Here is a 27,174-nt window from a genome sequence, read left to right on the forward strand (position 1 = left end):
AACTCAGAAATCCACCTGCCTCTGCCTCCCAAGTGCTGGGATTAAAGGCGTGCGTCACCACTGCCCGGTTTAAATTTACTTCTAAATGCTGTAGTGCACCCTGAAGGAAGAGTGGGCTCTATGACAAGATGGCTGGCAGCCTACATACAGTTTGATATTGTACCCCATTCTGCCTACAGTTCTTTGCCTGTGTGTGTGTGTGTGTGTCTGTGTGTATGAGGGGTGTGTGTGTGTGTGTGTGTGTGTATGAGGTGTGTGTGTGTATGTGCTTGTGTGTGTGTGGTGTGTATGTGTGTGTATGTGTGATGTGTGTGTATGTGTGGTGTGTGGTGTGTATGTGTGTATGTGTGTGTGTGTGTGTGGTGTGTGTGTGGTGTGTGTGTGTGATGTGTATGTGTGTATGTGTGTGTATGTGTGGTGTGTGTGTATATGAGGTGTGTGTGGTGTGTGTATGTGTGTGTATGTATGGTGTATGTGTGTGTGTGTATGTGTGTGTATATATGTGTGGTATGTGTGTTGTGTGTGTGGTGTGTGTGTATGAGGTGTGTGTATGAGATGTGTATATGTGTATGTGTGTGTGTGTGTGTGTGTGTGTGTGTGTGAGAGAGAGAGAGAGAGAGAGAGAGAGAGAGAGAGAGAGAGAGAGAGAGGGCGATTTATCCAAGATAAAGTGCCATGAACAGAAATGTACCTTCCTGGTTTCTGACAGTTCCTCTGGGGTCCAAGTATCATCAGACAGGGAGAATTTCACCCTCTAGGGGTCAACTAACACTAATGCATGCCCTTCATGAGGAGGCTGAATTATTAAAGCTGCACTTCTCATTGTCCCTAGAGACTTTATCCAGAGATCAGATGTCATCAGTGAGGTCATGGCTCGTGCAGGGTTGAGTGGGCAATTCGCAGAGCCAGCATCTGTCTTAGGAACCGACTAAGCTCGTACCACAGGACAGCTTAAACCAAATAACTCTTTCTCTTTTTATGATTTTCCCTTCTTTGCCTGCATTCCGAAGAATATTTTTAAATTCATAAAAATAAGCCAGGCTTAGTGTAATCCCAACACTTGGAGGCTGAAGCAGGAGAATTACTACAAGTTTGAGGTCACCCTGGGCTGAATGTGACTACCAGGCCAGCTAGGACTACAAAGCAAGAACATGTCTCAAAATAAATAAGAACTGTGGCGATAGCGTAACTGTAGTTACAGAGTCACAGTATAGGTTCTGGGAACTGACCACGGGTCCTCAGGAAGAACAGCCTGTGCTCTTAACCACTGAGTCATCTCTCCAGCCATATGACCTGCTTTTTGAGCATGCCCAAAAGACAGGGCCCAGCATAGCCCTAATAAGCATAGAGTTTCAAAGCACAGAAAACCCTGAGTGATTTCATCCTACCCGCAACCCCAGGAGCAGTTCTCCAAGTATTTTCTCATTTGAAACAGTGTTCTTCCCTGGCTGCATCCATGGGTGACTTCAGCCATTAACCTAGTGGCCCCTGAGTTCTTAAGACAGTAGCATCATTCCCAACGTGCCTAATGACACATCTGGGTATGTCTTGAAACTGGTTCCTTGCAGAGAGGCCCCAGGCTCTGAGGAAACAAACTATTTGCAGAGTGCTGAGATTTTTCTTTTCAAAACTTTCAAGCTACTCAAAGCTCAGACCTGAGCAAATGCCCGCCCCCGGCCCCCAGCTTTGCCAAACTCTCTGAAGGACTGAGGCTTCCTACAGGAAGGAAAATGCCATTCTTCCCACATCCCACAAGAGTGACTGCACTGAGCAGAGCGAAGAGTCAAATAAGAACTTCCTCGAGCTCTCTGAACAGGCTGGAGCCTGTCGGTGTTTACTAAGTGTCCTCGCTCTGGTTGGAATGGCAATTTGCACAGGCCTGAGCCTCAGTGAAGCTGGCCGTGAGGGAGAAGCAGAGCTGGCCAGTGCTGCTTACCACCATAGGGAGACTTGCAAGGCTTGCCCAGCTGCAGGAAGTGCTCACTGGAGAGACACTCTGGCTGGGACCCTTGAAGTCCACCTCTGACTGCTCTCATTAGGTCATCTGAAACTGGGATGGTAGAATAGGTATGATCAGGCATTAGTAACCTTCAGCATCTCATTCCCTTAACATCATAGTGAGATGGGGACCCCCTACTCAACCCAGGGGGTCATTCTGGGGCTTCATAACATCACATTGAAAGGGTCTACCTCACTTGGGTAGAATCAAACCCCCTCCCCAAAATTTTGTATGTGTGCGCATGCGTGTCTGTGTGTGATAGAGAGAGGCAGGTACAGAAACCTGAGGAAGACCTCAGCTCTCATCCTGCCGGGTGCTAACATCCACTTCATTGGGGTTTGTTTGTTTTGAGACAGGGTCTCTCACCAGTCTGGGACTCTCTACGTAGACTAGGCTTGCAGGCACAAGCCACAAAGGACAATCTCTCTGCCTTCTTTCTACTGAGAATCCAAGCTCATACCACCAAGCCTGGCCGCTTCTTTCTTATTTTTTTTTTTAATTTAGCAAGGAAAAGATACATATAAATGTATGGTATGTGACATGATATTATGAAACAGACACACACTAGAGAGAGTGGCTCACTCAGCTTGTTTAACCTGGAGTGTGGATCTCTTCCTATGGAGTATGCATGGCTGATTCCCTGTCACAATAGTACCGCCTTTTTGCACAGTCCCGAGTCTGTTCTTAGAACATCCACATTCTAGAGTTGCCTGACTACTTTGATATCACATTTAACTTGTTCATCTAAGCCCCAGCTATCCAATGCACTACATTGTTCTGCCTGTCCTGCAGCAGGTACTGTGGACTCGTGGAAAATAGGAACATGCCTCTTGTTCAATGCTATCACTGTTGAAACGTCTTGTGCCATTGTGCAGAGGAATGCGGATCTAACACCATTCCTGTGCTCTTTGCAGAACATGTGCGCCATTGAAGCGGAGTTGGAAAGTCTGCTGGGAGAATTCTCCATCAAGATGAAAGGTAATAATCTATCCTTGTTCAGAGAGGGATAAAGGTGCCATGTCCACAGAGCTTCGAGAGAAGGCATGCTGTTGCAAAGACATAGGGTCACCTGCTCTTGGGCCTTCCACTCATGCTAATTTCTTGATGGGTCTCCTCTTGAACCTTGCCTTCACATTTGAAAATGGCGTTTACTGAATAAGCAAACCAACAAACCTCAGAATCCATCCCATGACTCAGTAATCACCACCTTTTCTTTTCCCTCTAATGAACTAGAAAACTCCAGAGGAGGAAAAGCCAAGTATGTCAGCAACGTCTGTAAACTTCAGTACAGCTCTGAGAGAACAGGGCCATCTTATGTAACCACAGTGCCATGGCCTGTTGTCCCATTATCACATCTAACGGAATTTGTTATTAACCTACTTTGTTTGCAGATATCCCCAGCTGTCTCCCGAATGCTTCCTAGGGTAGCGTTGCTTCAATTAGGACCCACACAAGGTCCACGTGTTATAATTAGTTGTCAGTTGGGCTCTCTTTAATCCAACACCACCACCACCACCACCACCACCCCCCGTCCGACCTCCTAGACTTGCCTGGCAGCCTCTTTACATCGTCACTTAGCCATCTGTTTATTTATCTACTTTGAATATTTTCTTTTTAGTTCAAAGACAAAGTTTTTCTGTGTAATTCGGGCTGGTTTCAAACCCACGACAATCAATTTTCCTCCTGTAATGGGCCAAGCACTGGGATTACAGGCCCACCTCACGATACCTGTCTCACCACACCCATCTCACCATGGCTTGCTGCCACGTCAATCATTTCATCTGTTCCTCTGCTCTTAGGTTACTGTGAGTCTGTTCTAACCCAGAGCACTGTTGTTTTAGACCACAGCACCTGCAGCACAAAAGAAGAAAGGAGAGCTTCACCTAGATATGGTGAGCCTGACTCTACAGTGTTCACAATGCCCATCAGGGCTGTGGGACAGTGGCATCACAGCCAGCCCCTTTCTCTCTCATGTTTGGCTCATTTGACTGTAGCTGAGCAGCTGGGCCCCTGCAGTCCTTTCTCTGGATTGGTTTGCTTGTTTAACAGTTTGATCCATAGGTTGCTAATGGGGATTATTATCTTACCTACTTTCTGCAATAAGAAGAATGAAAAAGGGAAACTCCCTTTAAATCGGTTCTGGGTGGAGCTGGAGAGATGGCGTAGTAGTTAAGGACGCCAGTGTTTCTTATAGAGGGTGTGGGTTCAGTTCCCAGTGCCTACATGGGAGCTTACAACCGTTGGTAACTCCAGTTCCCAGGGATCTGATACCCTCTCTGACCTCCTCAGGCAGCAGGCAAATGTGTGATGCACATACCTAACTCCTTGCCTGTGTTGGACATCTGCATCTTTCCAACTCTCCAGGTCCATTTGCTTCCACTTAGGTCTCTACCTGAGTCAGTGGTTCAGAACTACTCTAGACCCATGCTCCCTCTTAGCAATTCAGAATCTATACAGCCAGGATGGAGGTTTCTAGAGGTCTCTCTAAGCTTTCAGGATGATTCTGTCAGCAGCCTGGTTCATTGCAGCCTAGCATACTGAGTGAAGTTACTTTGCCACCGTTAATACAAGGATTGTCCATGTCCCATGGCATGTAGGCCAGCACATGGAGACTGAGGTCACCACGCCTAGTAACACAAGGACTGCTCAGGTCCTGCTTCTGATGTTCACTGGTATCAGGTGCTTCCATTTTTGATGAGAGAAGTAATTTCTTCTATTTCCTGTGTGGACACCAGTAGCCAAAAGACATTAGATGACTTCTCCAAGGCCACACAGTAAGCTCATGTCAGACTTGAAGCTGAATCCTGGGGTCCTGGCTCCTACATTGTTACTTTTCCCATCTCTATAACAAATGCCTGATTTCAAAAAGGAACTTTGGGGTGAAAGTGTTTGCTGTAGTTTATGGCTTGAGTGGGGGACAATTGGTCATGGCAGGGAGGGTATAAAAGAGCTCATAGCTATGGGGGTCTGCAGCTAAGACTCCTCAAGTTTCCCAGGACCAGGAGCAGAGAAAGGACAATGCTAGTGCTCACCTCACCACCACCCCTGTTTGTTTGTTTCATTCAGTCTAATACTCAAGCCTGCATTCAGGGTATGTCTTAACCTCTAAAGTAATTGACTTTGGAACCCTCATGGACACATCCACAGGTTATGCCTCATTACATCTCAGTGCCCTTTCCTTTCCTTTCCTTTCCTTTCCTTTCCTTTCCTTTCCTTTCCTTTCCTTTCCTTTCCTTTCCTTCTTTCTGGACAGGGGTCTCATGTAGTATTTGCTTCATAGCTGAAGCTGGCCTCAAACTCTTGATATTCTTACCATCCTCCACCCACTGAGTGCTAGGGTTATAGTCACTGTCTCGAGCAATAAGGTAGACCTACATAGTTTGTATAACTTATTATGCTAAGGGTCATCACACGAGTTTCACATGCTAAATTCTTAACTATGGTCCTTAGCCTATATTTGAGCTAAAGGTCTGGTTTCAGTCTCCAACAGTAGTCCTGGCTCAGGAGACTCCCCAGACTCATGGGTTCTGATTAAGCTATTTTTACATGTCTAAAAGGCATTTCTTACTATGCTCATTATAGTCAGCAACCACCATAACCACTTCTAGGCATTTTTTATTCAAGTAGTTTGACCATGGAAATTAACCATCACAGCTGCCAGTATATGACCACCTCAATGCCACATTATGAAGAAATTCTAATAATGGAGCAGACACTATCAACCATTGCTCAGATGCTGATTTTCCCCAGAGAAGCGGTTCCCTTGAGCCTAAAACATAGGCATCTGAATTGTATGGTACGGGGAAGGGACTACCCACCCACCCACATGATCCAAATCTCAGACCTGGAGGTAGTAAGCTTCTGCCATAGGTGGAGATGCCCTGGTCACCAACTGGGAACTGGGTGACCTGGGCCGAGGTAGTGAACACCTGAGCCACCTGCTCTGTTGTCCCACACCTGAGCCACCTGCTCTGCTGTCCCACACCTGAGCCACCTGCTCTGTTGTCCCTCTGCCCACTCTTCTCATATGCTTCCTTGGTTGCCCCAAACTCAACTTCTATCACCTCTACCCTCCTAAAGTAAAAAACCCAGAAACTGCAGCTATGATTACACACATACACACACATACTCACACATGTGCACATACATGCCCCATCCTTTTCTCCCTCCACAAAAGGAGGGAGAAGACGTCCCAGATGCCATGACATCCCAGATTCTCATGAGCTACTGCTGTCCATTATGTTTGGCTAGTATACACCTCAACCCCTACTCCCACCCCTGTTCCCCAAACCAAGCACTTGCCTCACATTCTCAGATCTGACAACCCCTGAGTTCCTCCCGCCACACCCTCCCACACTTCCCTTTTGCTCAATCCCACAACTAATTACAATATGAAAGGCAGTTGTCCCGCGATGGTGAAGATAAAGACTTGGGGACAAGAGCAAGAGCCCGCTAAGCTTTGCACACCAGCCTTTGCCACCTCGTGACCCATGGACACCACAGTTGTCTGGAGATTCGGGGTGGAGGGAAATCTCTGAGTAGCATATCTTCACTCGGTGGGCATACATGAGTGACTGGACCAATCACATGACCAGACTGTTGTTGAAGCCAGCCCAGGATGGATGGAGGGGTTGCTAGGGCAGAGGCAGGAGGATCTGAGTGCAAAGCTAGCTTGGGCTACATAGTAAACTGTCTCAAAAGAAAAAAAGAAATTTAAGTCAGGTTTGGTGGTCCATGCCTGTAATCTTCGCACTCTTAAGGCTGAGGCAGGAGGACTGTGAGGTTGTGGCCAGCCGAGGCTTCAGAGTGAGACACTGTCAGAAAGAAAGAGGGGGGGCATAGAGGGAGGGAGGAAAGAAGGAAGGAAGGAAGGAAAGAAGAAGGAGAAGAGGGAGGGACAGATAGATAGACAGAAGAAAATTAGAAATAAAAACTTTAAGAGAAGGTTCCTACAGAGGAGCGGGTTGGAGAGTGGAGAGAGCTTCCTAAACTAACCTTTGGCTAGAACAACTAAACTGAAAGTCCCTCCCGAAAGTGGGAATGCTGCCCAAAGCTGTCAGGGAGCGTGTTGTGATCTTTGAGCTCTGTAAAAGGGCCAGATTCTGAAAACCGGTAAGAGCCTAGCTGTATTCAGGACCCCAAACCAGGAGAGAAGCTAAGAATTGCAGTCTCTTACAGAAACTGCTTTTCTTCCCGATGATCACCTCATTCAAATGAGTGCCAGGAGTTCACATGTCCAGAGGTCACTACTAGCTAGTGACCATGACCTTTAGGGCAAGACCAGCCTCTGGTGAACTAGGAAACCTGCCCATGGAGCAGGAAGGCCAGAATTAAGGCAACCAGCTATCTGGCACTTGGCAACTTGCCTTGCAGTCTGAGGTGCACTCTTAGGAAGGTCACGGCAGAACTGGAAAACAATGGAGTACCTCTCTGACCAGAACCGTGTCTGAGCAAAGGGAGCCAGTGGCCTGGGGGAGCCAGGTGAGCAGCTGTATGGCTGTGTGTAGCTGTGTGACTGTGTGTAGCTGTGAGGCTGTGTGCAGCTGTGTGGCTGTGTGTAGCTGTGAAGCTGTATCGGCAACCTTTCTCCACTGCGATAAATTCTCTGAAAGAAGCAACTTAAGAGGAAAAGGATCAGCCGGGCGGTGGTGGCGCACGCCTTTAATCCCAGCACTTGGGAGGCAGAAGCAGATGGATTTCTGAGTTCGAGGCCAGCCTGGTCTACAGCGTGAGTTCCAGGACAGCCAGAACTGTACAGAGAAACCCTGTCTCAAAAAAAAAAAACAAAAAAAAACCAAAAAAACAAAAAACAAAAAACAAAAAAAAAAAAAAAAAAAAAAAAAAAAAAAAAAAAAAAAAAAAAAAAGGAGGAAAAGGATCCATTGTGGCTCAAGATTTGGAGGAATTTAGTTCACTGTGGGAAGGGGAGCTGTGGTAGTTGGAGGGGCTTGCAGCTGAGGCAGGGGTTAGGGTGGATCAGGAAGCCAGACAGAGGCTGGAAGTAGAGCAGGGCCTATAAACCTCAAGAAGCACTCTCCAGTGTCTGATTCCCTCCAGCTAGGCCCTAACTCTTACAGACTCCATAACCTCCCAAAACAGAGCTACCCAGCTGGTGACCAAAGGTTCAGCCACGAGCCAGGGGACATCCTTTATCCACAGTCACACTGGGGGCAGCACCCTGTCCTCCATTCAGGCTGTGGCAGAGCTGTTAGATCAGGAACACAGGAACAAGGTAAAAGATCAAAGAAGACCCATGTGAAAGAACCCAGGGATCGTATCTGAAGAGTGGCCATAATGAAAACTTAGCTGATACAGCAGTCACCACCAAGCAGCTGAGAAAACACTGACCTCTCTACAGCTGTAGAAATGCCAGCAGGGCCTCGGGCCAGAATTGGGAGAACATGGTCAGGCCCCAAAGTCCACCTATCACTGCTGGAGCTCCAGTGTAGGTGCTCACCCCAGAGCAGCCTGGACCATGAACACCATTGCCCAGGGGAGCTTTGAAAGGCATTGTCTGGGACTGACTCCTCCTGCCTGCTGCCCTTCTGCTGTTATCATTGTCACCAGAGGCTGGAAGATGCCTTATAAGGAATGCCAAGAAACTGCTTCCATTCCATGGGCAGCGAGACCCAAATCCCATCACTGCCATAGCCCTCCCTCACCTGGGAAGTTCTTCACATATGAAATTTTTGGTGATTTTGAGAAGGGAGATGGTCAAAGAATCCCCCACCCTTCTCAGCATATCCATCATGGTACATGGTCAGCTTTTCTGAAGCAGGGTCCCAATTGTCACCTCATATGTAAACAGGCAGTGGATTAACCAGGAGCTGATAATTTATAGGTTTTTCAAAGGGTAAATCAGGTCTTGTTAGAATTAGCACATCAGGCTTTAGCACAGATTCATAAAAGCCAGCCAGCAGTGCTTTCTTTCAGATGTATTTTTGTGGGGTGGGGGGAAAAAAAGCCTAAATGCTCTAGAACTATTCATGAAAATAGCTTCCTCCAATCTTGCTTTTATTACAGTGGGTCCTCCTAAGTGGCTCATTAGCTTCTAATTGTTAGTGGGAGCCAGTCCTAAATGGATGGGCTCGCCAACTAAAAAGCATGCTAAGTTGGTGAACTGCTGCCACCTAGTGATGAATGATGGTAAGAGGTGACTCCATTTTGAAGCTTCCTGGATTCATCTTATTCATAACCATGCCCGTGGACCAATGGGTAGCAGATTTGTCCATTTGAGATAAATTGAGCCATTCATTGAAGGTAAAATATACAGTGTGACATCATCCTTGTGATGTCTACATGAGTAAAATCTTGTTTGCTAGAAACACCACCCAGGGCAGGGAAGACAGCATAAAACAAGCAAAAGAATATGGGTTTGGATCTGCAGAGCCCACATAAAAAGTGGGCTTGGTGTCATGTGATTATAATCCCAGCTTGGCCTCAGAAGGAGAAGGGAATTGAGACAGGCAGTAGGTCCCTGTACTTTCTAGCCAGCCAACCTAACCAAACAGCAACCTCCAGGTTCAGTAAGAGATCCTATCTCAAAAAAATAAGGTGTGTGGAGCAACTGAGGAAGACAATATGGAACTCTGGCATCCGCAAGCATAGGCAAACATGTACAAACACACGGGAAACATGCCGCAGGACTCAAAGGTTGGAAATGGAAAACATCTGTGCTAAATTTTTCACTGCAATTTTGTCATAATTTTCATGAGAAAATTAAAATTGTAAGTTAATATTTTCACCCTCCCACGGTGGGCTCTTAGTAGATATCTATAGGAAGGGGAAAGGTGACGAAAGCTGGGACTCCAGAGCTGTCCCAGAGTGGTGGCCATGTATTAGGACAAGGTGTGGCTGCTGAAGCGGTAAGCCTCAAGTGGAGCCGTCCACTCCAAAGTGACTTGCAGATGGCACAGGGGAAGGAAAGCCACCTTGTGCTAACTGGATCTGTCAATCAATGCAGGCTACAGTCATTTGCGAGGAGGGCACCTCATTTGAGAAAATTCCTCCGTAAGATCCAGCCATAGACCATTTTCTTAGTTTGTGATTGATGGGGAAGGGCCCAGCCCATTGTGAGTGGTGCCATCCCTGGGCTGGGAGTCCTGGGTGCTATAAGAAAGCAGGCTGAGAAAGCCAATTAGCAGAAACCCTCCGTAGCCTCTGAATCAACTCCTGACTCTAGGTTGTTGCCCTGTTTGAATTCCTGTCCTGATTCCATTCAGTGATGAACAGTGACAATGAAGCTTCCGCTAAATAAACCCTTTCCTCCCCAAGTTGCTTTGGTCACGGTGTTTCATCCCAGCACCGATAACCTTGTTCTTTCAAAGAAACAGGCATTGGCGGTTGGTGGATTGGATTTGGTTTGTTTTCTTCTCTATTTAAATTTATTTGTATGTGGACTTGAGTTCTGCTCTCGTGTATGTCTGTGTGAGGGTGTCAGATCCTGGAGTTGCAGACAGTAGTGAGCTGTATGGCGCCTTGCTGCCCGGATGGCAGCAATAACGACCAAGCACCAAGACTTCTTCTCTCGACGGTTTACTTAGGAAATTTTCTTCTTGTGTTACCAGCTCTTTTAGGTTTCTAAGTGTTAACAGCTCTTTCAGGTGCCCAGGTATTATAGCTCTCCTAGATTCCTAAGTGTTAACAGCTCTTTTAGGTATTACGGCTCTTCCTGCCTCCCAGGCGTCGCCCGCCTCCGTGGAATCCCGCTTCTTGCTTCTAGGTGCCGCGGCTCTTCCCGCTTCTGCAGAATGGGCGGCAGGCGGCCGGCGGCAGTGGCTCCTGGGTAGTGCTGCTCTTGTCTCTGCGTAGTCGCCGCTGCTTCGCCGTTGCTCTTGCTGCTGCTCTTGCTTTGGAAATGGCGTGGCGTGGAATGGCGTGGCGTGGAATTGCCCTGACTGCCTGGAGAGCGCCCCTTTTTATACCCGTGCCCAAGCCCTTGTGGTTCTACTGGATTGGTTCTCTGGCAATCACCTCATTAGCATACACCTGCTTGGGAGGGGTTTGGTAGCATGCACCTGCTCGGGTTTGGTGCATGATTGGTTAGCATACACCTGCTCGGGAGACACCTAATTTGCATGAGCCCGGGCTCGGGAGGGGCACATGTGCAGTGGAATCGTCTATCACTGCCGCCACGTGCTGCCACCACGTGCGTATCATCCGAGCGGCTGCCTACAGTGAGCTGCCACATGGGTGCTGGGAATTGAACCCACATACTCTGGAAGAGCAGTCAGTGCTCACAACTGCTAAGCCATCTTTCCAGCTCCTTGGTTTGTTTTCTTATTCACCAGTTTGGGGTACATAACAGTCTGTTTCTAGCAAGTTCATAAGCATCAACAGAGGCATCACTGTGCCATATAAGAAGAATGAAAGAAACAAGAGTGAGTGTGCTACAGACGAGCGATAGGCATGGGGACAAAGACTCACAAGGGAGGTATTTAGTGTCACAGATCTTGGGACACAAGGAAAAACAAGAGGCCAGTTTATTTTCATGGGAATATTTTGGTCAGTGAAAGAATAGGTCTTTCTGGTCCTGCTGCCCTGATCCTGAAATCTTCCAAAGGTATACAGAGTTCTAACCACCCAACAGCCTCCTGGAAACCTCCTCCCACCACCCTACCGGGACGTGCCCTGCTTAGCTGGACAATACTTGCAAAGGCTATTTTCTGAAGATGCCCCTAAACCTGTTACCTGAGTTTTCTCCTCTTTCACATACTACTTGAGTTTTTAACCCATGACAAATTGGGTCTCTAAAGAAAGGAAATGTGTTCTGCAACTCACAGCCCAATCTCTTGTTTATAGGTCTGGCCGGCTTTGCCCGCCTCTGTCCTGGAGATCAATATGAAGTAAGTAACATGTTGGTTTTCATGCTGGCATTGAAGGCTTGAAGGGCAGGAACTGGCTATAGTTTTGGTTGTTGTTGTTGTTGTTGTTGTTGTTGCTGTTGCTGCTGCTGCTGCTGCTGCTGCTGCTTCTTTGGCACTATTAACCAAGGAACTTGTACATGCTCAGTAAGTGTTCTACCACTGAGCCACATCTTCAGTCTACAGCTGGCCAGTAGCTATGCAAACAGGGTTCCTGAAAGAAAGGATGGGGCCTGGAAATAGGGGGGGTCTGACTGCGAGAGAAATAACGAGACCAAGTCAAAATATTCCAATCAAGGTCCAACTTTCCTTAGGAGACTCAGCCTCATATATATGAAATGAAAACATCTCTCAATGCCAGAATCTCACCGAGCCATTAGCATCTAGTCGTTAGTAGAAATGTGCCAGGCAGAAATGCTCAGCAACACATCGGGTGGTGGCTCCTAGTAGAAACTTCAGAAGCTGCAGAGAAGATAATAGAGTTCTCCTTTTCTCAGAAAACCTCACCCTAGGTGAGCCAGCTCTGTCAGCAGAGCAGGAACTGAGGGGAAGGGCACATCAGTCATTGTTTTACTTTTAAAAAGGGGGGGGGGCACTCAGGCGCGCAGATGCCTAAAAAGATTAAAGCTTGAGTTTTAGGCAGTTGTGAGCCTTGTGCAAATGCTGGGAACTGAACTTGGCTCCTCTGCAAGAATAGTATGTGCTCTTAATGGCTGAACCATTTCTCTACTCCTACTTTTTATTTTGAAAACAGTAGTTCATAAAGTTATTCAGGCTAACCTTGAATTTGTGATCCTCCTGCCTCAGATGTCAGGCATGTACCACCAGGCCTGGGTCCAGTTGTTATTATTTTGCTTCATTCGTCTTTTAACATTTTGAGCCAGTGAGAAAGTTTGGAGGGTATTCTGAGAATTGACTCCCACATGTAGAACATGGCAGTTCCATATACCCGGCCATTACCATCCTCATGCTACGTCTCTCACTTCCAATTATGACCCATTTCCTCAACCAACCCTGAAAGAACAATCTTTCACATAAGCTTCAGACAATTCTTAACACCTACAAGATTTTTTTCTTTTTTTATATACTTTTTTATTTATTTTATGTGTATGAGTACACTGTAGCTGTACAGATGGTCGTGAGCCATGATGTCTGTGGCTGCTGGGAATTGAACTCAGGACCTCTGCCAGCCCCGCTTGCTCCAGCCCCGCTCACTCCAGCCCAGCTCACTCCAGCCCAGCTCGCTCTGGTGTAATTCACTGTAGCTGTCTTCAGACGAACCAGAAGAGGGCATCAGATCTCATCACGGATGGTTGTGAGCCACCATGTGGTTGCTGGGATCCGAACTCAGGACCTTCGGAAGAGCAGTCAGTGAGTGCTCTTACCCACTGAGCTATCTCACCAGCCCCAACACCTACAAGTTTTAACATTGCCTCTTTATTGGGTATTTTCTCTTTCTCGGGGACACAAATATAGATCAGATCAGACCTGATTAAAAGCAGATAAGTGCAGGTTTATTAAGTTTATTAAGGTTTATTAACCCTTGATGGGTTTCTTAGTTCCAAAGAATAGGGCTAAGGAAGTCACAACTCAGCTAAGGCAAGGGTTTTTATGGATTGTAGGCAAGGGGTGACAACATGTCAGCCAGGAGCAGGGACTGTGCCCAAGTATCGTCAAACTCTAAGCCCCTGGACCAGCCCTTGAGTGGGCTGGCCCTGTCAGAAAGGTGGGTTGCATTGACCACCAATATACAGAACTGGGCTTTTGACAATAATATTCTTTTGTTCAGAGTTTTCTCAGTGTAGGCTGAGCTGGGAGAAGGAAGGCACACAATGGGGTTTCCCAGCTTGTGCAAGGGCAAGCAGTGGGCTCTAGCCCAGTACTCTTCAACAAATGCTATGAGATAGAATACACTGTGTTCTCCTAGGCGCCCCCAACTCTACACTGCAGCAGCTTTACTTTCTGATCCAAGATCTAACCTAGGGTCATGATTGAGTCGGTCTTATGACTGAAAATAAATAAAACCTACCGGGTATATCCAACTCACTGCCTGGGGACTGCATACAGACAAGAATATAAATGTGACCTGACACAAAATTAAAAACTTCACACATTAGGAGATGTTTTTTGAATACGTGAACATTTTGGGTCACTCAATTGCACAGTTCTTGAGTGTGAACTTTCTGTATGACAATGTCATCTGCTCATACCCAAAGGTTGGACATCACCAAGACCTGATTAGAAAGTTTTCTTTTTCTTTTTCTTTCTTTTTTTTTTTGTTTTGTTTTGTTTTGGTTTTGTTTTATTTTTTTGAGACAGGGTTTCTCTGTGCAGCCCTGGCTGTCCTGGAACTCACTCTGTAGACCAGGCTGGCCTGGAACTCAGAAATCCGCCTGCCTCTAGAAAGTTTTCTTTATTTAAAAAAAAAAAAAATGTACTTATAAACTGCATAGTAGCTCATACCTGAAGGGATTGTTATTTGAGACATCCTGAGCCACACAGTAAGATCCTGTCTCAGAAACAAAACAACCAAAACTTTCTCAAAATCAAAAGGCCATTTGTCTCCACCTTCTTCAGAAGAGCATGCATATAATAATTTCCTCTTCTTGCAAAGGCTCTGATGCCTTTAATCCCAGCACTTGGGAGGCAGAGGCAGGTGGATTTCTGAGTTCGAGGCCAGCCTGGTCTACAGAGTGAGTTCCAGGACAGCCAAGGCTACACAGAGAAACTCTGTGTTGGAAAAAAAAAAAAAAAGACAAGTTTTATATGAGTGGACAGACTGACATAGAGCTATGACCTCTTTTTAAAATATCTATGTAGATTTATTTATTTTTTTGTATGTAAGTGCTTGCCTCCATGTATGTCTGTACACCATGCGTGTGTGATGCCTGAAGAAGACAGAAGAGGGTGTTAGAGAAGCCATAGTGTGTGTTCTGGGAACCAAACCTCAGTCTCTACAAGAGCAGTAAATGCTCTTAGTCACTGAGCCAACGATCCAGCCCCTGCTCCAACCTTTTACTAAAGACAGCTAGAGAACCAGAATGCACCCCTTACCTAGTCCAGATGTGCTACAATGTAGCTTGAATATTAGCACTCAGGAGTCAGGGGCAGGTAGAAGACTATGAGTTGGTGGCCAGCCAGATCTACTGAATTCCAGGGTAACCAGGGCTACATAGTGAGACTCTGCTTCAAGTAAATAAATTATTTAAGTTAACTCTCTTCTACACTCCTCACGGATTCCACTGAGAACCCAGACTGGGGGTGGGAAGGGGAATAAAGGGTGTGGGCCCGTTTCCTGGCCCCTTGGATCTGGGCAGTTGGGACGGAAGGTGGAGTCTGGTGACACAAGAGGCTCCCTAATGTCTTCACCCCAGATTTTCATGAAGTATGGCAGGCAGAGGTGGAAACTGAAGGGCAAAATAGAAGTGAACGGCAAACAGAGCTGGGATGGAGAAGAAACCGTCTTCCTGCCCCTCATAGTTGGGTTCATTTCAATCAAGGTACAGTGTGTCCATACCTTTTGTTGTCTTTCTTTCCTTCCTGGTGTCCTGACCCAATGACCCCTTGGTGGGGACCCTCCATCCCACAGGCTTCTCTCTGCACCAAGCCTCTTGTAGTTGAGATGTTCTCAAAGCCCTGAGACAACGTAACTGTAACAAAATAGCATTTTTTAAAATACCTGACCGATGTATTTCTAAAATGAGGAATCAACTGACTAAGAAAAAACCTTCTCTACCAGGTCACAGAACTCAAAGGCCTGGCGACTCACATCCTAGTAGGCAGTGTGACCTGCGAGACCAAAGAGCTGTTTGCAGCCCGACCCCAGGTGGTGGCTGTCGACATCAATGACCTTGGTACCATCAAACTGAACCTGGAAATCACCTGGTAGTAAGTTCCTTTTTTTTTTTTTTTTTTTTTTTTCAAGTTCACCTGGAAAGGCAAGGGCTGATGGCTAATGTTATTCTGGGCTAGTACTAGAACCACAGTATCAGCATGAAGCAGTGGTCACCCCTGAGCTGCTGAATCAGAATCATTTAAGCTCACCAGGTAGCGTGTCCACATATCTCTCCTTTTCCATTGCCTACTTTTAAACATTTTATTATAACCTGGTATGGAGGCACATGTCTGTAACCCCGGCATGTGAGAGGTGGAAGCAGGTGGCCCAGAATTTCAAGGTTAACCTCGGTTTCATAGCAAATGTTGGGCCAGTCTGAACCACAGGAGACCTGTCTCAAAAAGTAAAATAAAGTAAGGTCTGGGGAGATAGCTTTGTGATACCACTTGCCATGCAAGTATGAGGAGCTGTGTTTAGATCACTACAGCCCCATGTAAAGCCAGACTCAGTAGCATATGTCTATCATCCTGGAATCCTAAAGTAAGACAGGAGAATCACAGGAAGTTCATGAGCTAGCGGCCAACAAGAAACACTGTCTCAGACAAGATTCAAGAGGAGGACTGAGACCCATGGTTGCCCTCTGACCTTTACATGCACACTGTACCCCCCCCCCACACACACACACAAAAATCTTATGTCCATTTTTAAAAGTCACCTGATGAAAAAGATCATAGCCCTTGGCTTGTGAGTAAATGTTGTGGTGATATTTATGTTGGAAGGCTCCATTACAAATCAAAGTCAGCTGTGGCAGCAGCCAAGACACTGTTGCCCTGTCACAGAAACTGCACCCAGTGTCTGGCTTGTCTGGGCTCACAATCTGTGGTTGTTAATGAGCATGTCAAAGGCCACTGTCCCTGATGAGTGATGGGCTGTCAGTGACCAGCAACCAGTACATCTGAAACCACTGCGATTGTAGTTTCCTTAGCGCTGAATGACAGTCTGCTAGTCACTTACCCGCCTAGAGTCTATCCAGACAAAGTTCTAAGGAATGTTTACAGCTTTCCCCCACATCCTGCTACATGTGAGCAGCTAATCCACTCATGTCTCTAACACTCGTGGGGAAACTGATACATCTGAAGCCCTACAGCAGGTGATCTGGCCCTACAGCAGATCTAGAGTCAGTCTTCTGCTGCACCTTCCTTTTTCTTTATTTTCTGACAACCTAGGCTGGTCCAAACCAGCCCCGTTCCCCTTGGACTAAGTCTATACTGTCATAATGAGAAGCCATCTTCCCCTGTCCAGGGATGACAGGTGATTTTAATCGATATGCTGACCTAAGAACCTATTGTTCTACAGTCCCTTTGACGTGGAGGACACAACCCCATCATCAGGCCCTGGAAACAAGACAGCTGCTCTCCAGCGGAGGATGTCCATGTACAGCCAGGGCACCCCAGAAACACCTACCTTCAAAGACCAGTCCTTCTTTGTAAGTTCAGTGTGATTTCTGACATAGAAGTGATAAAGCTGGGGTGTTCCAATAGAATTTGAAGTCTTGTATCACCCACATCAGAGACTTTCAAGAACAGGGGCAATGGCTCTGCAGTTAAAGTGCTCGCTTGCTATGCAAGCATGAGGGGTAGAATTTGGATCAACAAAACACTGGTAAGCCCTGGGTGGGTGTGCTGGCCCACCTGTGACTCCAGCCTGGAATGGTACAGATGGGAATCTCTAGAGCGGGCTACCTTGTGAGACATAGAGCTCTGGGTTTATTTGAGAGAACCTGCCTCAGTGAATAAGGTGGGAAAATAATTGAAAAAGAGTCCTGATGGATCCCTCACCTGTGCATATACACATGCACATATATCTGCACATGCATGCATACCACACTCACAAACACATGAAGAGAAGAATTGATTCCTAGAGATCACCTTAATTGTGTGGTGACTAAGGGTGCCATGTTCTGAGACACTTGGGCCCTCTGAGAACAGGGCTGGCTTCCTCGGCCTGTCTCTCCCTCACTCGACTTCACTTTTGGAAAGGTGGGGAAAGGCATGTAGGTTTTCCAAGCATTCTTCGACACGAATCTTTTCAAGTGTATTTGAATGATGCCTGCTTGACTTCATCGAGCCCTGCTAACTACCAAGGGAAACCCATTAACCTGCTTCTTTCCACTAACTTCCCCTTCTCGCCCTGACTTCTGAAGAGATGGTTGCGGCTGTCTGTCTTGAGTGCCTTGCGAGACACTTTCTTTGCCACGTTGCACCACAACCACTCTGTCGGTGACCTGCCTTCCCTCAGCCTGAACCCCAAGGCCCTGCTAGAATTCTATGTGAGTGTGGGCCGCCTGGAATGAGGTGCTTGACTTCAGGGAGCCTGTGCATGCAGCCCAGCATGTCTCTTGTGTCTTGCCTGTCTTGCTTGCTGGGTAATGATAACTGTCCTGTCCTTGGGGTGGGAAGCATGGTCTTGCATGCAACTTTGTCACCCTCCTTTTCCAACAATTCCTGGTTTTATGCTGTGATCACCCCCCCCCCGTGGTAACAAGATTTTCACTCTTGAACACAAACAATTGTTTTTAAACAATTAAGGCCGGGGATGTAGCTCAGTTGGTAGAGTGCTTGGGGCCTGGATTCTAAACTCAGTGCCACCTGAACCAGATGGGCTGGTACACTTGCACTCAGAAAGTAGAGGCAAGAAGGCCAGAAGTTCAAGGTCATACTCCACTACAGAGTGAGCTCCAGGGGCTGAGATCCTGTGGGAACAAAGAAAAAGAAAAGGAAAGAAGTTGCTTTCAGTTTACCACTGACCTCAGACTTCCAAAGGCCAGCACTCAGCTCTGAGAAGGATTTGAGCCAACTGCACCATAGCTGCCTCTTTTTGTTCATTCCACCTGCTCTAGTAAAAGAAGCCCTGGTATTCATAGGAATGTACTAGGCAACCTGTTTTTATAAATCACATATTATATTTAAGAGGTTACACGGACAAGTACACATACATATGAGAAATCCTCTGCTCCTCATCTGAAGAGTAAATGCCACCTTTAATTATCTTGAAAGGAGAGTAAAGGACTTCTGGCTAACACAGTAATAACAACAATAATTGTATGTTATTCATGAAGGTAAAAAGGACAACATAAACACTCATGGAGTTCCTGAGGAAAATAGGAAGAGTGTATGGGAAAATGTGTAAAAATAAAAATCATACCAAAACCCAATAGTCTGATACACACTTATACAAGCAACCATTTGTGGATTTGATGGCTATTCATGCTCACGTGGTGTACCTTGGAGGGCTACAGGAATGTTGACGTTACTTGCCACTTGTAACGAAATACCTGACAAGAACCAACTTAAGGCAGAGTTTATTTGGGCCCACAATTTAAGGAGGCCACATCGGGGAAGGCATGGCGGCAAGCATCTGACACAGCTGATCACCGTGTATTAGCAGTCAAGAAACAGATGAATGCTGGCGCTCAATTCACTCGCTCCTTTTATTCATTCGGAGGCCCTGTCCCATGGAATACTGCCGCCCCATTCAGGGTCCATCTTCTCACGTCAATTAAACCTCCCTGCCAACGCCCTCATAGGCATAGCTTTCCTTGGGGATTCTGATTTATTCAAGTTAACAATGAAGATCAGCCATCATAGGAGAATCAGTAGAAGTTGAACAGCATAATGTAAGCAAAATTAGAAAACAAAACACTGGATATCTTCCTACAGAGTTTGGGAAAACACAAATGACCTCAGGGTAGCCATTCCCATCTGCTCAAAGCCCATTGCACCAGACCCATTCCTCCCTTTCCACTCCACCCTGTCTGTATGTTCCACGGCTCTGCAAATGTCCCACATTCTTTTCAGAACTCATATATGTCTCTTTCTCCTGTCCTCTGCCTCACCAATCTCCATGGCTGGGTTCTAGAACCATCGTTTCACTTGCTAGGACCTTGATCTCATGACACACTTCCAAATACATCTTTTGTGAACCAAGGTAAAATCAATCTAGTCCTGGGCTAAGAAGAAATCCTATGCCTATATCTTTGAAGGTTATGATACCTGAAGACCAACATGCAAGGTGTTGTGAGACTGTGACTCTATAATTTAAGCTTTAAGAGGGGTTACATCTCTGTGATTGGCACCATAAAAGCTGAACTGTTTTGAGAAAAAGGAGGTAAGCAATCTTGGGAAGCAAGTGGAATGGTTTTGCAGTTACACAGGCTAGAGAATTTTCTTCCAGTATGGGTAGTTTGCAAGACCATCCTGTAGCCAGGTAAATTTGCACACACACAACTCTGTAGGAAAGTTTGGCTGTATGTAAATCTCCCTGCCACTTTTAGAATCCTAAGGCCATACTGCTCCACTTTGGCTTCCTTCTTGTGGGGTGCCTGTTGGCGGGTGTGTCTGCTTCCTAAGCCATAAGGCCCTGTGAGCGGGGCATCTGAACTTAGTCCAAGTCAGTATTTGTCACTTAAGTGCAAATTGACTCTGGCCACCCAGACAGCCCTCTGGACCACCAGCAGCTCCACCCCGATGCAGCCAAGAGGTGTGTACAGAAGTTCAGGCAAGGCTGCACAGGCCCTGCTGGAGAACATGAGCCTTCAGTCAAGGGCCTAAGGGGGTTTCCGAGATGGCCCAGCAGTTAGGACTCTGATCCTTCGAGCATCAGTTCCCCAGACTTTCCCTTTTATCTTTACTAGGAGTGTAAGGATATAACAGAATGTGAAAGTTGAGGGAGGAACTCAGACCAGAGAGGAGGAGGAGGAAGTGTCCAGGAGCCTGTAGCCTCTAAGAGCTCAGCGGGAGGAAGGCAGCCTCTGTCCTTAGGAATTGTTCACTGGGATCATTTCTACCATGGTTATGGAAACTCTTGATTTTTTATATATAATCAAAACAGGCATTAGCTTAGCACTTACCACATATCCTTGAGTGTCTACAGGGAATTGACCCAATCAGATACTCAAATCCCCAGAGGCTAAAAGCCCCTTACATCAAATGGCACAATGATCGAATGGACCCTATGTATACCCCACATCCCCTGTACTTAATCATCTCCTTATGAGCTAATGTATGAATCCTAATACAGTGTAACTGATGGGGAAATGGTTACTCTGCCATAGTGGATAATGGCAAGGAAAAAGTCTGTACATGTTTCAAGTATTTCCCATCTACAATGATTAGAATCAATGGATACAGAGGAATGGCTGGTCTTCAAAAGCCCAATATGGAGGACCAATGAGGTGGCTCAGTAGGTAAAAGTGCTTCCAGCACAAGCCTGGCAACCTTAGGTCAGTCATTGATGTCCCTTAACCTCCCCCCAGCCCCCCAATACCTTAGCATACACACAAACACAGACAGGCAGGCAGGCAGGCAGGCAGGCGTGTGCGTGCACATGTGCGCGAGTATGTACACATACAGCATTTGTCATGCAAGTATGAAGAACTGAATTTAGATATCTAGAACTCAGAAAGCTGGATATGGTGGCGCACATGTTTGTAATCCCAATGTTTCTGTAGTGAGATGGAGGAGGGGGATGGAGATGGGAGAATTGTGAGAAGCTCGCCCGCCAGCTATCCTGCCATGCTCAGGGGTGAACTAGAGACTTTATTTCAAACAAAGTAGAAGATGGGGGCCAGCACCCAGGGTTGTCCTCTGACCTCCACACCCATGTTCATCCTCATCCATACAGACACAAACAAAATACAATAAAATAAAACTTGTGATTTCAACCTGGAATATATGAAGAAAAAAAAAACAATTTCTAAGAGGCTAATTTCAAATATTTAGAAAACCTTGTCTATAGGCAACATACTTATGAATACAACACAACATGAAACTGTGAATTTAGTTAAGACACCATCAGATTTTTCTTTTCTTTTTTTTTTTTTTTTTCAATTTTAAAGACTCAGCTGTGGCATTCCTGACATGAATTTTGTAAAGCTTGTAGATGACAATGACATACCATGGTATCAAAAGTTTAGACACACCGGCCTGAGGAAAGACAGTGCAAAGGTGCTCACTTTGAATTTGCTGTGCTCATGACAGCAAGCCGGTGGTCTTAATTATCTGGAAATCTCTTCCTGTGTGAGCGTTAAACCCAGGGGCTCACACTTGCCAAGCAGACCGTCTACCCATTAAGCTATCACCCCAGTTCAGTTGCCTGATTGTCTCTCTTCAGAGCTTCCTGAAGCACAAAGGCAACCTGAAGCAGGGCTTACTCCACAGAGAACTGCATTTCCAGAGACTTAGGCACCACCCTTCCCCCTCACCCTCACCCTCACCCTCACCCTCCCCTTCCCCGGGGCTTGCCTTCTATGGGACAGATGTCCCACCCGTCAGTGTCTTTCTTGTATTTCTATGGAAGCTAAACAAATGAACTTCAAAAGTTCAAATTTTGTCAGTAGATATTTTTCAAAAGATAATTGTTGAGAACTGAAGCCAAATAAGTATCTCATCCTTGAAGCAAAAGAACATGGGGTTGCAGAGTCTTTTAAGATACACACGCACACACTGTACACACATACAAGTAATAATAAAGAAAAGGATGGGTAGTGCTATCCATAATGATGGCTGTCAAGTACTGTGAGATCCTGGAATCCATAAAAACAAGCAACGTCCCACTCATCCTTAAAGTGCATGGGAAAAAAAAAATGTCAAACCTAAGAATAGCACCGTGACCTTTCACCTAGATCCAACAATGGAAACCATTTTTTAATGGCTTGTTTTCCCTTTGCCAGCATACACATCCGTATCAAATAAATTGGTAACACTAAGGCGTTTTCATCTTACTTGCCTCCCCTCTTGCCTGGAGATGAACCACACCAAACGTATCATGTCCTATCTTTCTCCGCAGTCAAATCTGCCAGATGACATCTTTGAGAGTGGAAAGGCTGCAGAGGAGAAAAGGCCACTGTCCCTCAGCTTCAGCGACTTGCAGGATGGCGACTGTGTCTTCACCTCCAGCTCAGCCACTTCTCCCTCCAGTTCACACTCCGCCCATCCAGAGATCACCATCACCCCGGCCGAGCTTACCCACAGCAGCCAGTCCTCACAAAACGAGGGCACCGAGGACAGCAGTTCTGCCTCTTCCAGGAATTCCTTGGGTGAGGACCAGGAGCCAAAGTCCCACCCAAAGAGTGATCCGGTAGAGCCCAGGAAGCCCGGGGTGGCTGCGAGGTCCGGTTCTGAGAGCCTTTTTCTGGAGAATGGTGTTGCCGAGGCTCTCCTGCAGGAATCGGATGAGGCCTCTGAGCTCAAGCCCGTGGAGCTGGACACTTTTGAAGGAAACATCACAAAGCAGCTAGTGAAGAGGCTTACCTCGGCTGAGGGGCCCGTCGCTACCGACAAGCTTTTCTTCGAAGGCTCTGTTGGTAGCGAGTCTGAGGCTGGCCGGTCCTTTCTCGATGGCAGCCTAGAAGACGCCTTCAATGGACTCTTCCTCGCATTAGATCCACACAAGGAACAGTACAAAGAGTTCCAGGATCTGAACCAAGAAGTCACACACTTGGATGATGTTCTCAAAGTAAGTACCTTTCTGAGGAAAAAAAAAAATTCTGAGTTGGTTTGGAAAAATGCATCCTAAGGCAACGTTGCATTTAAGATAACAAATCTTGTCCTGTCACAAGGCCAGTGTGTACCTGCTACATGAGTGGAGGGAATTTTTTTTAATTCCAGTTAAATCTATCAATTTTTATTTTTCTGACAATAAGTCAGCTTAGTTAAATGGATGGGGAATTGGTTTATAAACGCTAAGAAATAGATAGATCTAGGAACAGGGAGATGGCTCAATGGCCTAGCGATCTGGACCATTAGTCATCCTTTAGTGACAGGTTCCTGAGAGGAAGGACCTGGAGGATGGTAAGATAAAAAAAGGTAGGTAAAGCTGAGGTCGAGAGGTCTTGTACAAGCTATGTCTTATGCCAAGTAAATTTTTTAAGAAGTACAGCATGTCATATACAATTTTCAGTGAAAAAAAAAATGGGACAGAGTTAGCAGAAAATTCTAATACAATGAGGCAGTCAGCAGGAAGCTAACCAAGCAATGTTGCGTGAAGGGAACACAGGATATCTCAAGTGAGTCACAAGCTGAACACACAGGCAGCAGCCTTAGGACCTATACCCATAATCCTTTAGTAGGGAAGCGCTGGATTCTCGGAATCTGAAACTCCAGCTCCCCCAGGGCGCAGGCCATTACTGGCCTTGCCAAGCATTTCCTGGTTTTAGACAAGGAACTATATTCCTTCTCCATGCATCAGGGCCTCAAGGAAAACCTTGGATCAGTGTGGCCCCCACCCCCACAGGGAAGAGTTTACCATGAAACCAGGAGGACCCGAGTTCAGCCTCCAGAACCCACATAGAAAAAACCAGGCATGGCTTGAAATGCCAGCCACCCCAGCAGCAGGTGGACTCCTGTAGTTTGCCAGCCAGCCAGCCAATCCGGTCTACTCAGTGAGTTCCATGCCAAAGACTCTGACTCAAAACAAGATGGAACCTCAAAAAAGCAACACTAGAGGTTGACCTCTGCCTTACTTACGCACGTGTTTGCGTGCACGAGTGTGTGTGCACACCCACCCACAGGTATACCGCATGCATGCATTTCTTCATGAACTTGTACACACATATCCCCCACTATCTCCACACGCATATGAAGTCTAAATGTGAAATGCTGGTGTTTGTTCATCGTGGTTTCAAAGATGCTACTGGTTAGGATCTTTCTGTGGGTACCAGGGAAACTGGGGAAGTTAGCCCCAAGGTGAGGAGCCATCAGCTAAGGGTAGTTTCTCGTGAATTTGACCTAAATCAGCAAACTGAGACCTCAAAGCAATCAATTAACAATTCACCTTTGCTCATGTACTAGAAGTCAGGGAACCAAAAAAAGAAAAGAAAAGAAAAGAAATTGTGACAAAGACAGTTTCCTCTGTCCCTGGTGGTCAGATAGGGTCTAGGTATAAAGGCAGGAGGGAGAGGTGATGCCCACTCAAGGAGGATATCATAATGATGGTGTGATCACACCTACATCAGAATGCAGCTGTCTGTACCTGATGTACAGGTAGAAACTCTTCTTAAATGCAGCATGGGGAGACAAGACGACGAGGTCACTGACCTTTAGGTCCCTGCGCTCACTCTTTGGTCACTTAGAATTCCTCAAGGAATAAATAAGCTTGAATATTCCCTTTAGCAAGTTGAGAGCCAGGCCATAAGAGGCCCCCTTGTCCCTTCGTAAGATGGTTTTATGTGGCCTTTGCTGTGACATCAGGAGCTACACTCTCAAGACTTTCTGACCATCTCCTTTCTTTCCATTTGCTCATACTGACCTAGCTCCAGACAAGGTTTGTGTCTGAGCAAATGATGAATTAGGCCTCTGACACCCTATGTCCTCTGGCTTCACTAGAGCTCCATTCTAGAAAGAACGTCTGAGAAGCAGGAAAGGGTGCTTAGAATCTGCTCTCTGTAGAACACAGCCCAAAAATGTGCACGTAGAGCCCAAGCATGGAGGACACGAGGGTGGCTCTCCGTTGTGCATCTCATCTGCATGATTGACCCACTGTCTATCAAAGGGGGTTCTTCTCAAAGAGCTGAAGCACACACTTGATGCTTCTAAAGAAGGTGCCCTTGAGGAAAAGCAGTGGTTGGGCTTAATCTTTGTTAGGAGGGGTAAGGGTTCAACAGCCCCCAGTCTAAGGTACTGATTAGCAGCTCAGCCCATCAGGATACTCTAAGCTCATCATCCACCCATCTTATAAAACCTTGGTGGTCTCAGAATCCTTTCTGGCTCAGCCTGCCCTTGTCCAGTATTGTCCCAATACCATCCTAATGAAATCCTCAACCACTTGTCTTTTTGCTATGACCAGTGTTTGAGGCCATCATTGAGTTGTGTACAAGATCTTGTTACACAGAGGGCTGGCTTAAGAAAGGAGATTCAAGGTATAGAGAGATGGCTCAATGGTGAAGAGCACTGACTGCTCTTCCAGAGGTTCTGAGTTCAATTCCCAGCAACCACATGGTGGCTCATAACCATCTGTAATGGGATCAGATGCCCTCTTCTGGTGTCTCTGAAGTGTACTCATATAAATACAATAAATAAATAAATAAATAAATAAATAAATAAATAAATGATATCATTTCTTTAAAAAAGTAAAGAAAGGAGACTCAAAAGACAGGCCTAATGGACACCAGTTTCTCTTTTCTCCCTGATGATGATCAACAGCATCAATTGGGAGCGTAGGTCTGGGGCAAGTGGCTTCCGCCAGACAAAGCTCTCTCTTTTTCTTCCTCCTTCACATCCCTAGGATGCTAAACATCTTGAGGATCAGAGACTCAATGATGCTGCCTCCCGGATGGAGATCACAGAGGGTGAATGAGACAACCGTGATCTAAAAGACTGAAAGACATTTCCCCATGTGCTTCTGTGCCACCCCAAGTATCTGGGACAGATCCCGGCAAGGCCCTTCCTACCTTGTGCTAAGAATCAGCAAGGGGATCCTGCTAGCCAGACAGAGGACATGTAGTGTCTTCTTTGCAAGATTTGCCCTGTTCTACCCACCTCACATCCTCTTGAATTATGTGGATCCGCTTCTCTTTCTCCAGGCCAAAGCCTCTGGTGTAGCAGGCTGCTGTGCTTGTTTATATCCTGCAACCTGCTGTAGAAGGAACTCGTCCCCATAGTTCCAAGGCCTGCTCAGAGGGGTGATGGGACTGGTTCCTTTCAAGGCAAACCTCCAGGGGAATCAGGATTATTATCCCGTCATGCCCAAGTCACTCATTTGCCCCTCATAATAAAAAAAAAAGCACCCTTGGATGGAACATGGTGATATAGGGCTCCCTGCCTAGGCAGCCTAGGGCAGGTATTTGAGCAGTTTTCTTTTCTGGAATTCATTTTTGTCAATTCTTTACAGCATACTTTAGACAGAGAGCTCCAGGCATGGTACTTTGTCACTTGGTAGCAGACACTGGATCTGGTTAACAGTCAACAGTGACTCGGTGGCTTTTAAAATATGTCTACTGGGTTGGTTTAAAAAAAAAAATTCTTTTAGAGTCTTATTCTATTCCCTAGACTGGTCTTGAATTTGTGAGATCAAATGGAGCTATCAGTTCAGCCTCCTGAGTGCCCAGGGCTGCTACGTGCTATAGTACGCAGCTTGCTCATTCTGTTTGATTTGGTGGTGAGCACTACACCAAAGGAACATGTCACTTCTGTTTCCTAAGACTTTCAGGGTGTCATTTTTATTAAAGCTGTTTTTATAATAATGTAACTTCAAACTGAAGTAGATCTGCCAGTCTGCCAAAACCCCCAGTGATACCCAGTGACTCTCCGTGACCCCCAGGGACCAACTTACTTCCAGTCCTGTTTCTTCCATCCTTCCTTCTGGATTCTGTTAGAACAATTCACAAATGTTGTGCCATTGTTTCTGTGGTTGTACTTCTTTGTCTCAATATGAAGACTAAATACCAACCAAAAATAAAGGCTTGGAAAACTGTAAGAAAG

At 46.2% G+C, this 27,174-nt stretch overlaps 1 protein-coding gene across 7 annotated transcripts in view; it reads left to right on the forward strand.

Annotated features, from left to right (window-relative positions):
• Positions 1-27,174, forward strand: part of Ripor2 (RHO family interacting cell polarization regulator 2) — a 225,438-nt gene that overhangs the window by 171,684 nt on the left and 26,580 nt on the right. For 3 of the 7 annotated variants that reach the window (XM_031359119.1, XM_031359120.1, XM_031359121.1), the window contains exons 8-14: positions 2,914-2,977; positions 11,801-11,844; positions 15,237-15,362; positions 15,602-15,750; positions 17,054-17,183; positions 17,901-18,026; positions 22,544-23,212. In XM_031359119.1, coding sequence (XP_031214979.1) covers positions 2,914-2,977; positions 11,801-11,844; positions 15,237-15,362; positions 15,602-15,750; positions 17,054-17,183; positions 17,901-18,026; positions 22,544-23,212 — 1,308 coding nt within the window. Of the gene's footprint in view, positions 1-2,913; positions 2,978-11,800; positions 11,845-15,236; positions 15,363-15,601; positions 15,751-17,053; positions 17,184-17,900; positions 18,027-22,543; positions 23,213-25,978 lie in introns of all 7 variants that reach the window. The other 4 variants (XM_031359125.1, XM_031359126.1, XM_031359124.1 and 1 more) reach the window with 3 other exon arrangements.

This window comes from Mastomys coucha, unplaced genomic scaffold (assembly GCF_008632895.1).
Source record: "Mastomys coucha isolate ucsf_1 unplaced genomic scaffold, UCSF_Mcou_1 pScaffold7, whole genome shotgun sequence".
Lineage (NCBI taxonomy): Eukaryota > Metazoa > Chordata > Mammalia > Rodentia > Muridae > Mastomys > Mastomys coucha.